General features: G+C 41.8%; 1 protein-coding gene across 7 annotated transcripts in view; it reads right to left on the bottom strand.

Annotated features, from left to right (window-relative positions):
• Positions 1–249: 249 nt before the first annotated feature.
• The window catches only part of MEIOC (meiosis specific with coiled-coil domain), a 70,566-nt gene continuing 55,105 nt past the window's right edge, over positions 250–15,710 (bottom strand). For 3 of the 7 annotated variants that reach the window (XM_075177315.1, XM_075177316.1, XM_075177314.1), the window contains 4 exons: positions 8,186–9,860; positions 4,247–4,381; positions 1,788–1,968; positions 250–1,705 (listed from right to left, as the gene is read on the bottom strand). In XM_075177315.1, coding sequence (XP_075033416.1) covers positions 1,533–1,705; positions 1,788–1,968; positions 4,247–4,381; positions 8,186–9,860 — 2,164 coding nt within the window. In that variant the 3' untranslated portion in view covers positions 250–1,532. The other 4 variants (XM_075177320.1, XM_075177318.1, XM_075177319.1 and 1 more) reach the window with 4 other exon arrangements.

Raw genomic sequence — 15,710 nt, 5'->3', positions numbered from 1 at the left:
ACCATAATATTTGCAATACTTCAAAGTTACATAAACTGTTGCTTCTACCTGCTGCTTCTTAAGTTGTTCCATTAACTTGCCACACCCCGAGAATGCACCTATTATTGCATTCCTGCATTTTTCTGATGTTTACTACGATTTACCTGTATTAAGGCTGTAATAAATGTTTGCTTATTTCTCAACACTACCTCATATCTTTGCCATTGAATACTACCATTATTGCATAATGGGTAAACATGAGTGAGACTATTTTCCATTTAACAAGACTATTTTTTATTATTTTTTTTAGCAGATTATACATTTAAATATAGCAATACATATGTTAATAACCATTTAAAACACTTTTTTTCAACTCAACTGTTTGATGAAGTGATCCATGAAGTACATTATATATCTAGTGTGTGTAACCAATTCATTAAGACAGGAGGTGTTTGTGGATCGATGATCAAATTATTTTAGAAGTGCAAGAATTCTTCCTCAAACCAAATCTCCCTCTAAAATGTTAGCAGGCAGTTTATAAGATCAGAAACACATGCTTTCAACACTGTTCTAAAATAAAATAATTAAAAATGAAAGTCTTAGAAACGGATTATATACCTGATAATCAGGTTTCCTTGACTACTCTGTGGCAGCACACATTAAAGTACTGCCATGGAGGAAGAGGAAACATCATATATATTAAAATAAAAGATTTAAGATAAACCAAAAGATATAAAGATAGATATATCCTCTGAAGATTATCAACTAGGATTTTGATTTTATTAAATATTTTAAAACTGGTAAAAAGCAATTCTGTAGTGACTGCAACAAAGAATGTACTTCAATGCATAAGATAATTAAGCATGGTTTGCAAAATCAACATTAGTTTTTTTTATAATCACTAATCTGAAAATTGAGTTTGGAAGAATATTTCTAAAGCCACACCTTGTGTTTTAAGAATTTGAATGAATAAATACTCTGATGTCTTAAATATATTTCTACATGAATGGACTGCAGTGTGTGTATCTGCTTAGTTACACATGGAAACAAATTAATTCCACAATCATTGATGATCCCAGCATCAAGGCTGAATCAACTTCCTCTACTTATCTGTGGAATCCTGGCTCTAGCATAGGTGGAAAATTTTTCCCAAAGCTGTGAGCACAATTGGGAGATCTGTACACTTAAAAAAACGCACATTAATAAGAACATTAGGGACGTCATTGTTTGTAAGGTTCTGCCTTCTTCCAAATAATAATAGTAATGAAATGTTGGGGCAGAAAAAAAAACATAAATAAATCTTGTAATAAACATATAGACAATTCTTTTTGTTTCTATAAATAGAGGTGTCAGAATGTTTGATTACAGCCAATCAAGAAGCAGGTGGAGTTACATTTCTTATTATTATTAATTTCTGAGAAAAACCCAGAAAGTTTTTAACTCACTTCATTAGGAAAAAACTCCCCTAATTAAAAAATAAAAAGCATACTAACAAGAAGTTATTTCTTAGTCCGTCTTGATAAAACTAGTGAAATGAATTGTAATCATGGTACTCAGATCTTATCATGACTTTTCTCTAAGGTTTGCAGAACTCGCTGTAGGTCCCCAGTACTCTGTGTAGGTGACATTTTAGGCAGTGTCATCTGCAAAGCACACCACAGTGCAGTTCGTGCCTTGCGGGTTGCTGTAACCATATCCTTGACTGACGAGGCGAGGATAAAAACATCTGGCGTGAGGAAAAAAAAATTAGATTTCATTTTACAAAGAATATTACAATAACAAAATTTGACATGCAGTAGTCTCTTTACCTCTGTCAGCATGATGGCGGGGTTTACCAAGCTTCTGGCATTTTGACGTATTGGCTATCTCATCTTTGCGTCGGGCTTGAACATTGTGAATTGCCTCCATGTAGCGGTCAAGGGCAGTGGAAATGTTTGCATGGAGTGGTGAGCTACGGAAGCGCTCCATTTTACCCAGAAGAGTTGCCACCTTGTAAACACAAGAGTTCACAATACAAGGGGAAAGCATGTCAAAAAACATTTTGGATTAGTGCTGCACATAAAAATTGATAATTTTGGACGGGCTTGACATATACACTCCTGTTTGGCATCCCTTTCCTAGCAAAGCTGCTTTTACATGGCGAGGTGTCCCCTTTTCCCCATGTCCCCCCCCCCTCTCCTCCCCACACTCTTCATCTTGCTTTCTCCCTCCTACTTTTCTCTTTTCTGTCGGTCCGTGGTGTATTGTTTGCCTTTACAATTTGCGTCATTCAGCCCAATACACTGTGATTACAAAGCAGTAGGAATAGAAGGAAAAAAAAATGTATAAAAAATATATACATTATTTTATTTGCTATATATGTGCAGTTCAGTCAGTTGGTCTAAACTCTGCATAGTACATGAATTATGTTTTATTACATGTTCTACCCACTTAAAAGAGTAAGTAAGCTGGGTAATTACAGCCACAATGTTTACCCCTTAACAAGTTCATAAAATGCAATCTGATGAATTTTAACTACAATAAGCAAGTGAAAACACTTGTACGTTGTTGTGGTTGAGAGGGATTTAATTATTCTGTCCCTCTAACATAAAATGTCAATGTTATTATTAGCCAGACTAGTTATAGATTAGTCTAACATTTAAAAACCCTTCTGAAGTTGTCAGATGAACGCCAAATGCATTTTTTCTGTTTATATTCCACAGAGTGCCCCAGCAGCGTTAATTGGTTGATTATCACAGAAATAGAGATTCTGTGGAGAAAATTTACTTTTGTGAGGTTTAGTGAAAGTTTAGCTTTTTGGCGGGGGATTTACTCAAGGCAAAATTGCTGTGTTTAAAAGTCTCGCATTACAACTCACTGACCAAATTTTTTTTTAACTGGTAAGGATACAAAGTATGAGATTTATGAAGCAGCACTTTTACATACCTCCAGAAACCCCCGCCATCTCACTGTTGTATTCATTTGATATGCGAAATCAGTGATTTCTGTAATTTTGTAATGTCTGGTGATTTTGTTTCCAAGGTTTAAAAAACTGTTAAGGATTTGCAGATAAATTTGATTTTGTTTCCTTAATTACATAATCTAATTCGCTTGTTAAATTTCTGCACCAGTCAACTGTAAGTGCTGGTATTGTGAACAACAGCTCAGCCACTTAGTGGTTGTCCACACAAGCTACAGAATGGGACTGCAGAGTCCTAACAATAGGCTGTCCTTGGTTTCAACACTCACTACAGAGTTTCAAACTGTCTCTGGAAGTAACATCAGCACATGAACTGTACTTCAGGAGTTTCATGAACTGGGTTTCCATAGTCCAGTTGCCGCACACAAGCCTCAGATCACCATTTCCAATGTCAAACGTCGACTGGACAGGTGTAAAGCAGACTGCCAGTGGAGCAGTGGAAATTAATTTTCTGGAGTGATGAATCACGCAAACAATCTGGCAGTCTGACTGACAAATCTGAGTTTGGCAGATGCCAGGAGAATGCTCCCTATCCAAATGCGTACTGCCAACTGTAAAGACTGGTGGAGGAGGAGTAATGGTCTGGGGCTGCTTTTGATGGTTTGACCTGAGCTCTTTAGTTCCAGTGAAGGAAAATCTTAATGCTACAGCACACAATGACATTCTAGAGAAATGTGTGCTTCTAACTTTGTAGCAACAGTTTAGAGAAGGCCTTGTGGCTGAATGGATGTGAATACTTGCCATTTTCCTAAATTTATTTTAAAGTCTTCCCAGAAGAGTGGAGGCTGTTCTAGCAGCAAAGGGGGCACCAATTCCATATTGGTGCCTATGGTTTAGGAATGAGATGTTCAACAAGCACATATGGCTGTGATGTTCTGGTGTCCACATTCGCAGTAAGTTTCAGAATAGCCTGCTCCAAACAGGAGAAAGGAGCTTTGGATTGGACTGTTAATATTGCGGGATCCATCACAGCAAGTGTGGACAGGTAAGTGACCTTTTGCTGTATTATTTACCTCAAATAACTTCCCCAGATATTGAATTTTTGATTTTAATGGTGAAATCCTTTAAGTATATGTCAATAAAGCACACTTTGGCTGTTTGAGAGCAAGCAATAGTTTACCACTAACTTTGCTACAAATGTGTCGTTACCGCTGACTAAACATAAATATGTCCAGTTGTATGAAAATACATTTAGATTAGAGTACTGTGTGCTGCCCTAAAGAGAGCTATGGATTTTCACATTCTACTTTCTCCCTGTAACAGAACGGCACTGTCAAAAAACAGAAAAGCAATTAGTTTAGTGCTTACTCTGGCTTGTTCACGCAACTGATCTACTATCAAACGGTCAACTCTGGAAGGGTTGGCAGTAAGCCTTGGGATAGGAGTATTGTTTGTGCTGGAAACTTTTTTTCCTGGATAATATTTCACAAGAAGAGATTCGGCCTGAAAAACATATGTATAGATGTAATGATTATTTTAGTATTACTATTTAATTCTGTGTACATAACCATATGCCTCTTAATGTGTTGGCGAAGAGGTGCCCGTTGCAGATTTTCTTATTTTAGAAACAACTGTAAAAATATAATTAAGAACTGACTGACAAAGTAGAACAGCTTGGACTAACAGGACACTGAACATAAAATAAACATGGGATATTTATACTTAACACACTGAGACCTTGGGGTAGATAGAGGTTCGAATGATGACACAAAAAGAAAATCTCCATTGCTTTTGATCCTCCCTCCTTTATATCCCGTTATCTAGGCAACTTAGTTACTTTACTAACCAAGCCAACATGACAGAACCAGAGAGAAAGAAACTAAGAGAGAAACAATTAACCTGAAAATATTTAACAGGACAAAAAAAATCATAAAAAGGGACGGCTCAGAACTGGCAACCTGAGACGCAAAAACACTGAACTTGAAAAACTGTGTATGAACCAAAAACCATGTGGTCTCCCATCCTAGCTGCACAGCTAAAGCAGTGCGCCGCTTCACGCCACCCATGAAGCACTTCTTGATAATGTAGAATATGCCTTCAGATAACAATAAATAAAGAACAGACATCCCCACTCCAATATAAGTGTGACAATTGATCTGCCCAGCTACAATCTGTTTTGACTTCTGTGCCAATTTTTAAAAGCATTATACCGGGCCAGAAGATGATCAGTCTTTCTACACTCTTCTGACATATATCCTTAATGTCCTGAACATGTCTTTAGAAGAATAGAAATCCCTTTTTCCTCTGAAGTCCGATTTTGTCCCATTGCTGGATTCACGATGTTCTGATTGAGGTGGAACTTTGAAACCACGCTGAAAAGATAGTTACGTAAGAAAACAGCTATATCCACATGCAATAAAAGATAGACAAAGCCCCCAATTTATACATCCTCCGGGCTGTGGAAATGGGCAAAAGGAAAACAGTCTTCCAAGTGAGAATTTGAGATCCACAAATTCCAATGGATCAATGTAAACCTGCTGCAAAGTCTGCAACAATAAATTCAAGTCCCAAGGCTAAAGAAGGTCCGAATAGTGATATCAAATGTGTCAACACCTGCTAGAAGGCCTGCACCTCCAGTAAGGGTGCAAGTGTCCTCTGAAATAAAATAGAGTACTGAGATGTGAACCCTGAGTGAACTTGATTTTAAATTATTATCCTGTAAGAACAATAGTAGGCAGCTCAACTGAAAAGAAGTGGTTGGGGACTTTGCATTCACACACCAAAAAACATAAGTTTTCCAGACAATGGGATAAATTCTAGCTGAAACAGATTTCTGGGCCTGAGCATGGTTTCAAACACCTTGTCAGAGAACGCCAACTCCTTAAGAATCATAACTTCAACTGCCACACTGATAAATCCAGTTGAGCCAAGCCCTGAAGAAAAAAAGAGTTAGAAGGTTAATAAACAGAATTTAAAAAAAAAGGAGTTAGCAGATCCTTCCCTAGAGGGAGACATCAGAGTGGTCGCACAGACAACTTGAGAATGTCCTTGTACCAGAACTGCCTTGTTCACTCCGATGCTACCAACAGCACTCGGACCTTTTTTCTTTACTCTTTTGAGAACCTGCAGTAGCAGAAAATTGATGACAGAAATGTTCAGCTCCCTATGGCAAAGGGACAGCCCCTGCTTAAGATGCCCCTCTTCCACCACCAAAGGAGCAAGCAACGTATTCTCGGAGACAAAGAACCAATTAAGTTCATCTGAAAAAGGGGCTTGTCTCATTATAAGGTAAACTCAATCTGAAATGTCCCTGAATGAAACGGTGCAACTGCATGGCCTCAAAGGTCAAGACCATCTTCCCCAGGACTAACATACAGAACAGGGCCGGCATCTATCTGCGAGCCAAGACACCTTGCCAGTCTGTGTAGCAAGTCTATCTTGTTTCCTGGAAGAAAACTCTCTTTGCTATTGGAGTCCCTCATCAAACCCAACACCAGCCTCTGGGTAGAAACCAGATTGAATTACTGATAATTTATAATCCAACCCTGGGACTCCAATACCGGTGCCCTTTCCAAAGAAAGAGGCCGAAAATGGAAATAGTGGGAGAGGACTGCAAATTTGAGAATACATTAGCGGCCCTCTCAGATATGGACATGCAAGTATGCATCCCAGATGTTCATGGACACCCTGAACCTGTCCCATTTCATACTCCCGAATGAAGAGTTGAGGAATGTAAGGTTCTAAACTAGCAGAATTCCTTCCTCTTCTGATGTTGTTACTGGGGTGATTTCCCCAGCAGTGAGTAAGGACTGAATGTCCACCCCCAGTGCCTTGTACCCTACCTGATTCCCTGGAAGTAGTGAAGAAACAGCTGCATAGTGTATCCCTGATCCATGGCAAGCTTTTCAGTATGCCCCTCATCTAGGAATCTAAAGTAGAAATGAACCACTGATTCTGGTAATGAAACTGATGGACTATACAAAGTGCTGTAGAGGCCTCCACTTTAGGTAAGTTATTTCATTTTTGCCATCTGTGAGTAACCTGAAACCTCTGTTCAGGTTTAGGTCATGCCCCACAGCGCAGAGAATCCAACAGTGGGGACAAAAGAAATGGATCTAATGTTTTCTCCTCCTAAGAAGTGTTGTGTCAGACTCAACTGAAACCTTCCTGTCCTGGATGTACAATGCACCACCTATCATCTCTTAAAGATTCCTTGTCAAGGCAAGAGGAGTCCTCAATGTTTGGCTCATCCGCTACCTCATCCTCTTCCTGGGAGGAACATTTAGACCTTCCCCTTTGAAGGCACTAGATACCATCTTGTATATACTTTAAATGTGTTTTCTCGTATTGAGGTGTTAATGGAGATTTTGGAGATTCTCACCCTTAGCCGGGACCATCCCTGGACTCTGACACTTTTGAGATCTCGCCCCTGAAGGGTTCTCCAAAGTCCTCTCTAAGGAGAGGAAACTTAAATCAATCCCTACACTAACCGAGCCAGACATGTCAAGTGGCTCCTGATGTCTGGAGTCATGTCCTGAAGATGATGAAATAGATGGAGGTATGGTTCCCTCCAGTTGCACATTGGGGGTGCTCAGGAAGCCTCATGACCTCAGAAAAGACTGAGTAAGGGATTTAGCCAGACTGGTTCTACCAACACAGTGGTGAAAACTACAGATTTGCATGCCAGACGGCCATCAGCCTTCAATGATGAGGAGAGAGAGAGAGGCAAACAAAGATTACAAAATAAAAAGAGAAAGTGAACTCTATAAGAAGCAAGAAACTAAAAAAAACTCAGCAGGGGGCGTGACCTGGCAGCCAAGATGGTTGGCACCATTTTCTAGGGGCTCTGCTCACTAAAGGAAGATAACCTTAACTATCCTGTCTTCTTCAGCACAACTCTACTGAAGAAAAACACTAATAGATGAGTACTAATTGGAGCCTCTATAACCCATGGTCTCAGTGTCCCCAATTGGACGAATGACAAAATAAATTCAAACGCTAAAAATAACATTGTAGCACACCTGGAAATGTGTGCAAGCATTAGTATTATTAGTACTATTATTACTGGATTGTTATAGCTCACAAATATCATAGGTGACAGTAGAACAATTAAGCACAATGTCTATTTTCTGCATTTTGTCCATGGTACTTTAATGCATTCGCATCGCTCACAAATATCATGGATGCAGGTAGAACTAAAGTAAAACAATGTATTAATACAATTTGCAAAAGGAAAAATAAGCTTTGCTAAACTAGCTATATATACTGTATACTAACTGGTAGCTTGAACAGTATCTCTGTACATACCCTTTTCCTCTCTTTTTCCAAAGCTCTGCACTGCTCATAACATTCTTCCAGATGAAGATGAAGTTCACTTGCAGGTATGCTTCGAGGCTTCATTGACCTCTGAGAGTTGAACATTGGAGCCAAGCCATGAAAGGAGGCATCACCATGTAGGAGGTCATTGAGCTGTGGACACACTTGTCCCAAGTCTCCATAAGAATATGGATCATAGTTGTCCATTATTGGATGGATGGTGTGACCCAAGTTATGAGGAAATTGTGACGTGAAATTGTTAGAAGCGTGTGTGGTAAAGTTGTTACGCAGGTCACCCATCATCAGCCCATTAGGAAAATATGTGCTCTGAGGATGGGTCAATTTGCTGCCATCTAGTGGCTTATTATCACTACTTCCTTGTCTTTGATTATTATAGTTGAGTGCACTGCCAAGCAACTCCTTATAGCTTTGGGCTACACCTTCAAAAGTCTTCTCATCTAAATTGTACTGCATGCTCTGTTTTTTCTCTGGAAAAATCCTTTTGCCAGTGTTGTCTAATAGACTATACCCGCTTGATGCATTCTCACAAACACCATTTAATGGCTTCAACCTTTTTTCAGAGATGGATTCAAATATGCGCTCCTCTCTAGTTTTGCCAAAACCTTCCTGTGTCCTGTCAGCAGTGCTGTTTTCATAGGGTGAAAATGATGGATTCTCATTGCTGTATTTTTGGAAACTGCTGGTAGATATAAGTGGAGAGTACACTGAAGAATAGTTGGAGACAAGATTAGGATTCCTCTGGGAATTAGATAGAACACCATTTAACTTGACCTGATTGCAATATGTGTTGTGAGAGTTGCTCTCAGCCTGGCCATTCACCCACGACGATCTGTTTGAATTACCAGTGGGTATAGAGGACATAAGGCTTGAAGGCTTAAAGTAGTCTGAATTTTGTAAATCGTGTCTCATTTGGTTCAACTTCTTTAAGTGATTAACAAAAGCACTGCTACCTCCAGAAAGTGTTTTCACTCCATAATCCGTCTTGTGGTCGTATTCAGACACAAATGTGGAATCTTTTGGGAAAGGTCTATCCGTCATCAATAGTGTTGCCTTTGCAGCAGTATAATTTTGATCCGGCATAAAATCATCACGTTTTTGACAGTTTAGTTTTACTTGGAATAATTTAGCATATGTTTCTGCATCAAAATTAGGAAATTCGGACGACACATTTGTGCAATTTTTTAAATCCTGAATGGAGCATTTACCATGCTTGGTTTTACTATGATTTATCATATCAAACCTACCAATGTCTGTTTCAAAGTTATACTTGTTCAATGGTGAAACCAATGAATCTCTCTTCTGAAAGCAATCTTTGGATGTTTCAGGCAACGCAGTGGACATAGTGATCCTGTTCTTGGGAAGAGAATAGTCCTGAATGCTCATTTTGGGGTTTATATTATAACTACCAAGATTATCAGTCTGACAGGAATAAAGCCAGTGTTCATCTTGTTCCAGATCAGTCAGCCCATGGTATAAATCCTGTTTCTTGTGTGTTTCTGTGCTGGGCAAGGACTCTGAGCCATAAAAATTCTGCTGCATAATTGCCAGATCCTCAGATTCTTTAATATCTGGCAGTAGGTCCTGGTGATCAGACAGTTTGTTCATATTCAAAGGCCACACGGATTTCAAAATGGGAGAGCAAATTCTATAAACAAAACAAAGTAGACAAAAGATGAAATGCAGGCTTTAATATGATTCTTTCTGCTCCTCTTTTTTCTACTACTAACAAAGACAGATAAAGTATATAAAGTATTTAAATAATACTGCCTTAGTACACAAAAATGTAAATAAACAATGCTACAACACTCAAAGAGGCATATTCAAATGTCCGCGGTTTCCGCCGCGGAAAAACTATTACCGTTATTACGTTAATACTAAGTTGGATTTCAGCTCGCAGCTCCCTGATCTGCGAGCTGAAATCCAGCGAGAAAACTACCGTAATAACAGTATTTATGCGCACTATTACCGTAATGACGGTAATAGTGCGTGTGCTGCGTTACTTTTCAGTGTAACGCTTACAATTGAATATGCCCCAAAATATCTTGTGTGGTCCGTTACTGCTGTCAGATGATTTTGGATTGCATGTGGATGGGAGATGGCTGCACTTTAGTTCAGTTCTGCACCCTAAATCCCACATAGTCATCGCCAACAAATATAGTAGTGGAAATTATTGTGGGGCTGCCAAGGAGTGTAATCACACCAAGGACAAGGTTGTTTAGAAGATCTAGAGACAATTCTATAAAAAAAAACAGCGGTGTGGTATGGAAAAACTGTGTAAATAATCATAGTTTAATCCTATTTATGAAAAGTAATGATATATTCACTCATAATAAGCAGAAATCTTTTAATTCAATCGTGGCAAAAGTTGCAATCATAAGGAAATGTCACCATAAATTTATTCAAATTTCTCACATATTAAAATCAAACATTTTATATTAATAGCAGAGTAGATTATAATTTAAATATGTACCCAGCAGTAGTATTATTACTGGTCATTGATTATAAAGTTCAACCTAGGCTAAGAAGAAAAGAAAAACGAAGAGCAGAAAGAAGGTAATAGAAAGGTAAGTTAAGGGTTGCAAAAGCAGCATGGAGGGCACAGTGTGAAACAGGGAGACAGATAAAGTGGAGCAAAGCAGCATGGAGGGCAGTGTACAGCATCGGGAAAAAAACATTAAACTTTAATTTTGCTTTTTCTTAATAATACACCTGACAAAATTGCATATGAAACTTTTTCTTTTTCTTGCGGCGAACGCAATCTTAGACTTTAATTATTTGGCCCAATTGGGGCTTTAAGTTTGACAGGTCTGGTTTACTCCCAAACTCCTGGTACAAGTATATGGTATTCTGGGGTGCTCCAATGGTAAACGCCAAAATGTTCTCACATAAACAGCTTCTGTGCTGAAAACAAGAGGCGGTTCTTCACATTTCTCCTAGCTCACTGTTGCACACCGTTAAGAGCCCTTCAAAGATCCTCTATATGAACACACAGCTTACACATTTTGTCTGATTCCTTCTGACTTTTTCAAAGCTGACTACTAATGCTCTATGGCCGTTTTAAAAAGGTTAGCGGGAAGACTATCCAATTTGTTCAGTATAAACTAAAACAATTGTTAAAACCATATTGGGCCTGATTCATTAAGGAACAAAAATGCCAATACGTGCTGTATTTTGTGTAAAATCATTATGGCTAAGTCTATTCAATGTGAGTAACCAACACTTGAATGCACAACAGGGGGGGGCGTTACCTGAATGCAGGTCCTGTTAGACAGACAGGAACTCTAAACAATGGAGACAGAACATCTGAAGGGGGGATGTGAAAGTTATATTGTGTTAGATGCAAAACTAGATTACTGTTACGAGCCGCGGCGGTGCCCAGCCGCCGCGACTCACTCACCTGCGTCCCAGCCGTCGCTATGGCGACCGGGACGTCACTTCCGGTCCTGACCCGGCCGTTGCCGGGGCAACGAGAAGACGCTTCAGCGCTGCGTCCCGGCAATGAGAGGAAGCCGGGCGCAGCGCTCACCATATGTCCTAGCCTGTGGGCTAATTAATGCAGCCTATTAATTATGCTGGGGGCTGTGTCTAATTCAGAGCTAGGCTCTGATTGGTGGCCACTGGTATTTAAGGCAATGAGGTCTGCTGCCTCATTGCCGGTTATAGCTCCTGTGTTCCAGTCTGCTAACCTGCTAGTTCCTGTCCTGTATCCTGATATCTCTATTTGACTCCCCGTGTATGACCCTTGGCTTTGATTTGGACCTTGCTCGTGTTTCCTGTGACCCTGATCTTTGGCCTGTTTACCCGTTCTGCTATTTGCCTGTGACCCCTGACCTCAGCTTGTTCATCGATACTGTTGTCTGCTGCCGGCCCTTGACCTCTGCGTGGACCTGACTCCTCTTGCCTGGGTTCTCCCCAGCTGGTACGCACTTCACGACCCTCTGTCAGTCTGCGGCCCAGTCTGTCCCCACCATCAGGGGCTCCAGTGAACACCTGACTGGCAGAGTAGATTCCGGGTTGTGTTGTGCCGGCTGGAGGGGTTCCTAACATTATAACCGGCCCACTCACGGAGACGAGGTTGGAATGGATGCAAGTGGATCCTCACCGTCTCCGGCACAAGCCCTAGCAGCCCATGTTGAGTCCTTATATCAGATGATCCAGGGATTGGCTGAGCGTCTGTCTGTTCAAGAAGAAGCCGCAAAAGTGTCACAACCCACTCCAAGTTCCGTCTGTGAACCTAAGATGAACTTGCCGGATCGCTTCTCTGGAAATAGGTCCCCGTTTCGGAATTTCAGGGAGAGCTGCAAGCTCTATTTCCGATTGAGACCCCGCTCCTCCGGGTCAGAGCATCAAAGAGTCGGGATTATCATTTCCCTTCTACAGGGTGACCCCCAGTCCTGGGCGTTTTCCTTGCCGCAGACCAGTCCTGCCATGCAGTCAGTAGACGCTTTCTTCGAGGCGTTAGGTCTACTATATGACGACCCGGACCGTACTGCCTCCGCTGAAACTCATCTACGGGCCTTGAAACAAGGCCGGCGCTCGGCAGAGGAATACTGCGCTGAATTCCGTAGATGGTCACCTGATAGTGGATGGAATGATCCTGCCTTGCGGAGTCAGTTCCGTCTTGGCCTGTCGGAACAGGTCAAAGACTCTTTGGTGCAGTACCCATCTCCTACCTCTCTGGAGGATCTGATGCACCTCTCCATTAAAATCGACAGGAGATTTAAAGAGCGGAAAATCGAAAAGGAGACATCATCACCTCTATCCGGCTTCATTCCTGTTCCCACGGATGGTGAGGAACCCATGCAATTGGGGCGTATCGTCTCTCCCCTGAGGAAAGAGACAAGAGAAGATCACAGGGCCTATGTCTCTATTGCGGCACAAAAGGCCACTTCTCCCGTTCCTGCCCGAATAAGCCGGGAAAAGAGCATGCCTAGGGAACGAGGGGAAAGTTCACCTAGGTCTGCAGATTGTCTCCCCGAAAAACGCCGTATTGATCCCTGTACAGCTCATGTTTAGTGCTCGTTCAATGGACCTGTCCGCCTTCGTTGATAGTGGAGCTGAAGGCAACTTCCTGGACATCGGGTTCGCCCGCGCTGCTAAAATTCCGATGGTAAAACTCAAGTCCGCTATTACTGTCTGTGGATTAGATGGAGGTCCGTTGCGTGGTGGCAAGATTTCCTGGGAGACCTCGCCACTACAATTAAAAATCGGAGCTCTCCATTCAGAGTCAATAACCTTCCTTCTTATCGATTGTTCATCAGTTCCCTTGATCTTGGGCCACCCATGGCTTTCCCGTCATAACCCTGTCATGGACTGGGTAAAAGGAGAAATTGTCCAGTGGAGCTCTTACTGTACACAGTCCTGCTTGTCACTGCCCCTGCGGGTGATTCAGTCTATTCCGGAGCAGCTTCCCTCACAATATCATGAGTTCTGGGATGTGTTCTCCAAGAAAGCTGCTGACACCTTACCACCTCACCGTGACTTTGACTGTGCCATCGAGCTTATTCCTGGTTCCTAGTTGCCTAAGGGTCGCTTGTACTCTCTCTCTGGTCCGGAGACCAAGTCCATGCAGGAATACATTGAAGAAAATCTGGAGAAGGGCTTCATCAGGCCATCTAAATCTCCCGTAGGAGCAGGATGCTTCTTTGTATCCAAAAAGGACGGAGGACTAAGACCCTGTATTGATTACCGGGGATTGAATCTTATTACAATCAAGAATACCTATCCCCTTCCGCTCATCTCCGTATTATTTGATCAGCTGAGAGGTGCTACTGTCTTCTCAAAAATCGATCTTCGTGGAGTGTATAACCTCATCCATATCAAGGAGGGAGACGAGTGGAAGACGGCATTCAATACGCACTCTGGCCATTATGAATACTTGGTTATGCCGTTCGGTCTTAGCAATGCACCTGCAGTATTCCAGGACTTAATCAATGAGGTTCTTCGGGACTTTCTTGGTAGCTTCGTGGTCGTCTATTTAGATGATATCCTCATCTATTCCAGATCTCTGTCTGTACATCAGAATCACGTTAAACAAGTTCTACGAAGACTGCGAGAGAACCACCTTTACGCCAAACTAGAAAAGTGTGAGTTCGAGGTGCAGAAAGTGTCCTTTTTAGGTTACATAATCTCTTGAGGGATTCTCCATGGATCCAACTAAGGTTCAGGCTATTCTAGATTGGGTGCAACCAAACAACCTTAAGGCGGTGCAGAGGTTTCTGGGCTTCTCCAATTATTATAGAAGGTTCATTCCAGGTTTTGCGGACATCGTGGCTCCCATTGTCGCCCTAACCCGTAAAGGAATGGATCCAACTAATTGGTCGCCTCAAGCAGTAGCCTCATTCGAAAGCCTGAAAAAAGCCTTTGTCTCTGCTCAGGTCCTTAGACACCCGGATCCAGCTAAATCATTTGTTCTTGAGGTCGACGCCTCTGACGTCGGTGCTGGGGCTATACTATCACAGAAGGACCCTCATACTAATCGTCTACACCCGTGTGCCTATTTCTCCCGCCAGTTCTCTTCAGAAGCCAACTATGATGTCGGGAATAGGGAACTGTTGGCAATCAAATGGGCCTTCGAGGAGTGGCGACATTGGCTGGAGGGTGCTCCACATCAGATCTCTGTCATTACCGACCACAAGAACTTGCAATATATACAATCGGCCAAACGTCTAAATCCCAGACAGGCCCGTTGATCGTTATTCTTTACCCGGTTCAATTTCCTGATCACCTATCGACCGGGTTCCAAAAATGTCCGGGCAGATGCTCTGTCCAGAAGTTTCTTGGCACACCACGTTCCAGTTTCGAACCCAGAGCCTATTATTCCTCCTTCCATAATCCATGTTGGATTAACCCAAGATCTGAGTATCACACTTCAGAGATTCCAGAAATTAGCCCCTGATACTACTCCGGAACAACGTCTTTTTGTTCCAGTCCATCTAAGGAAGGCGGTTCTTGCAGAGGCGCATAATAGTAGGTCTGCTGGACACCCTGGAGTTTATAAGACGCTGGAGATCCTTTACCGTACGGTCTGGTGGCCATCCTTGTCCGCTGACGTCAAGAGTCATGTCCTCTCGTGTGAAATTTGTGCCAGGAACAAAGTCCCCAGGACTCGCCCGGTGGGTCAATTGCTTCCATTGCCCATTCCTGCAAAACCTTGGACACATTTGTCCATGGATTTTATTGTTGATTTGCCACCTTCTGCAGGACATAATACTATTTGGGTTGTGGTGGACCGTTTCAGTAAAATGGCACATTTCATCCCATTAACCAGGCTTCCTACAGCTCGAGATCTGGCCATTCTCTTCATACAACATGTTTTCCGGCTCCATGGACTTCCTTCCGATATTGTTTCTGATCGTGGTTCACAATTCATAGCACAATTCTGGAAATCCTTCTGCACCCTCCTCGGAATCCGGATCAGTCTGTCATCTGCATACCACCCTCAGTCTAACGGGCAAACTGAAAGGGTTAACCAAGCACTTGAACAGTTCCTCCG

The sequence above is a fragment of the Mixophyes fleayi genome, chromosome 6 (genome assembly GCF_038048845.1).
Source record: "Mixophyes fleayi isolate aMixFle1 chromosome 6, aMixFle1.hap1, whole genome shotgun sequence".
Classification (NCBI taxonomy): Eukaryota; Metazoa; Chordata; class Amphibia; order Anura; family Limnodynastidae; genus Mixophyes; species Mixophyes fleayi.
Note: the sequence above shows the minus strand (reverse complement) of the source record. Positions and strands in the feature narration are given on the sequence as shown.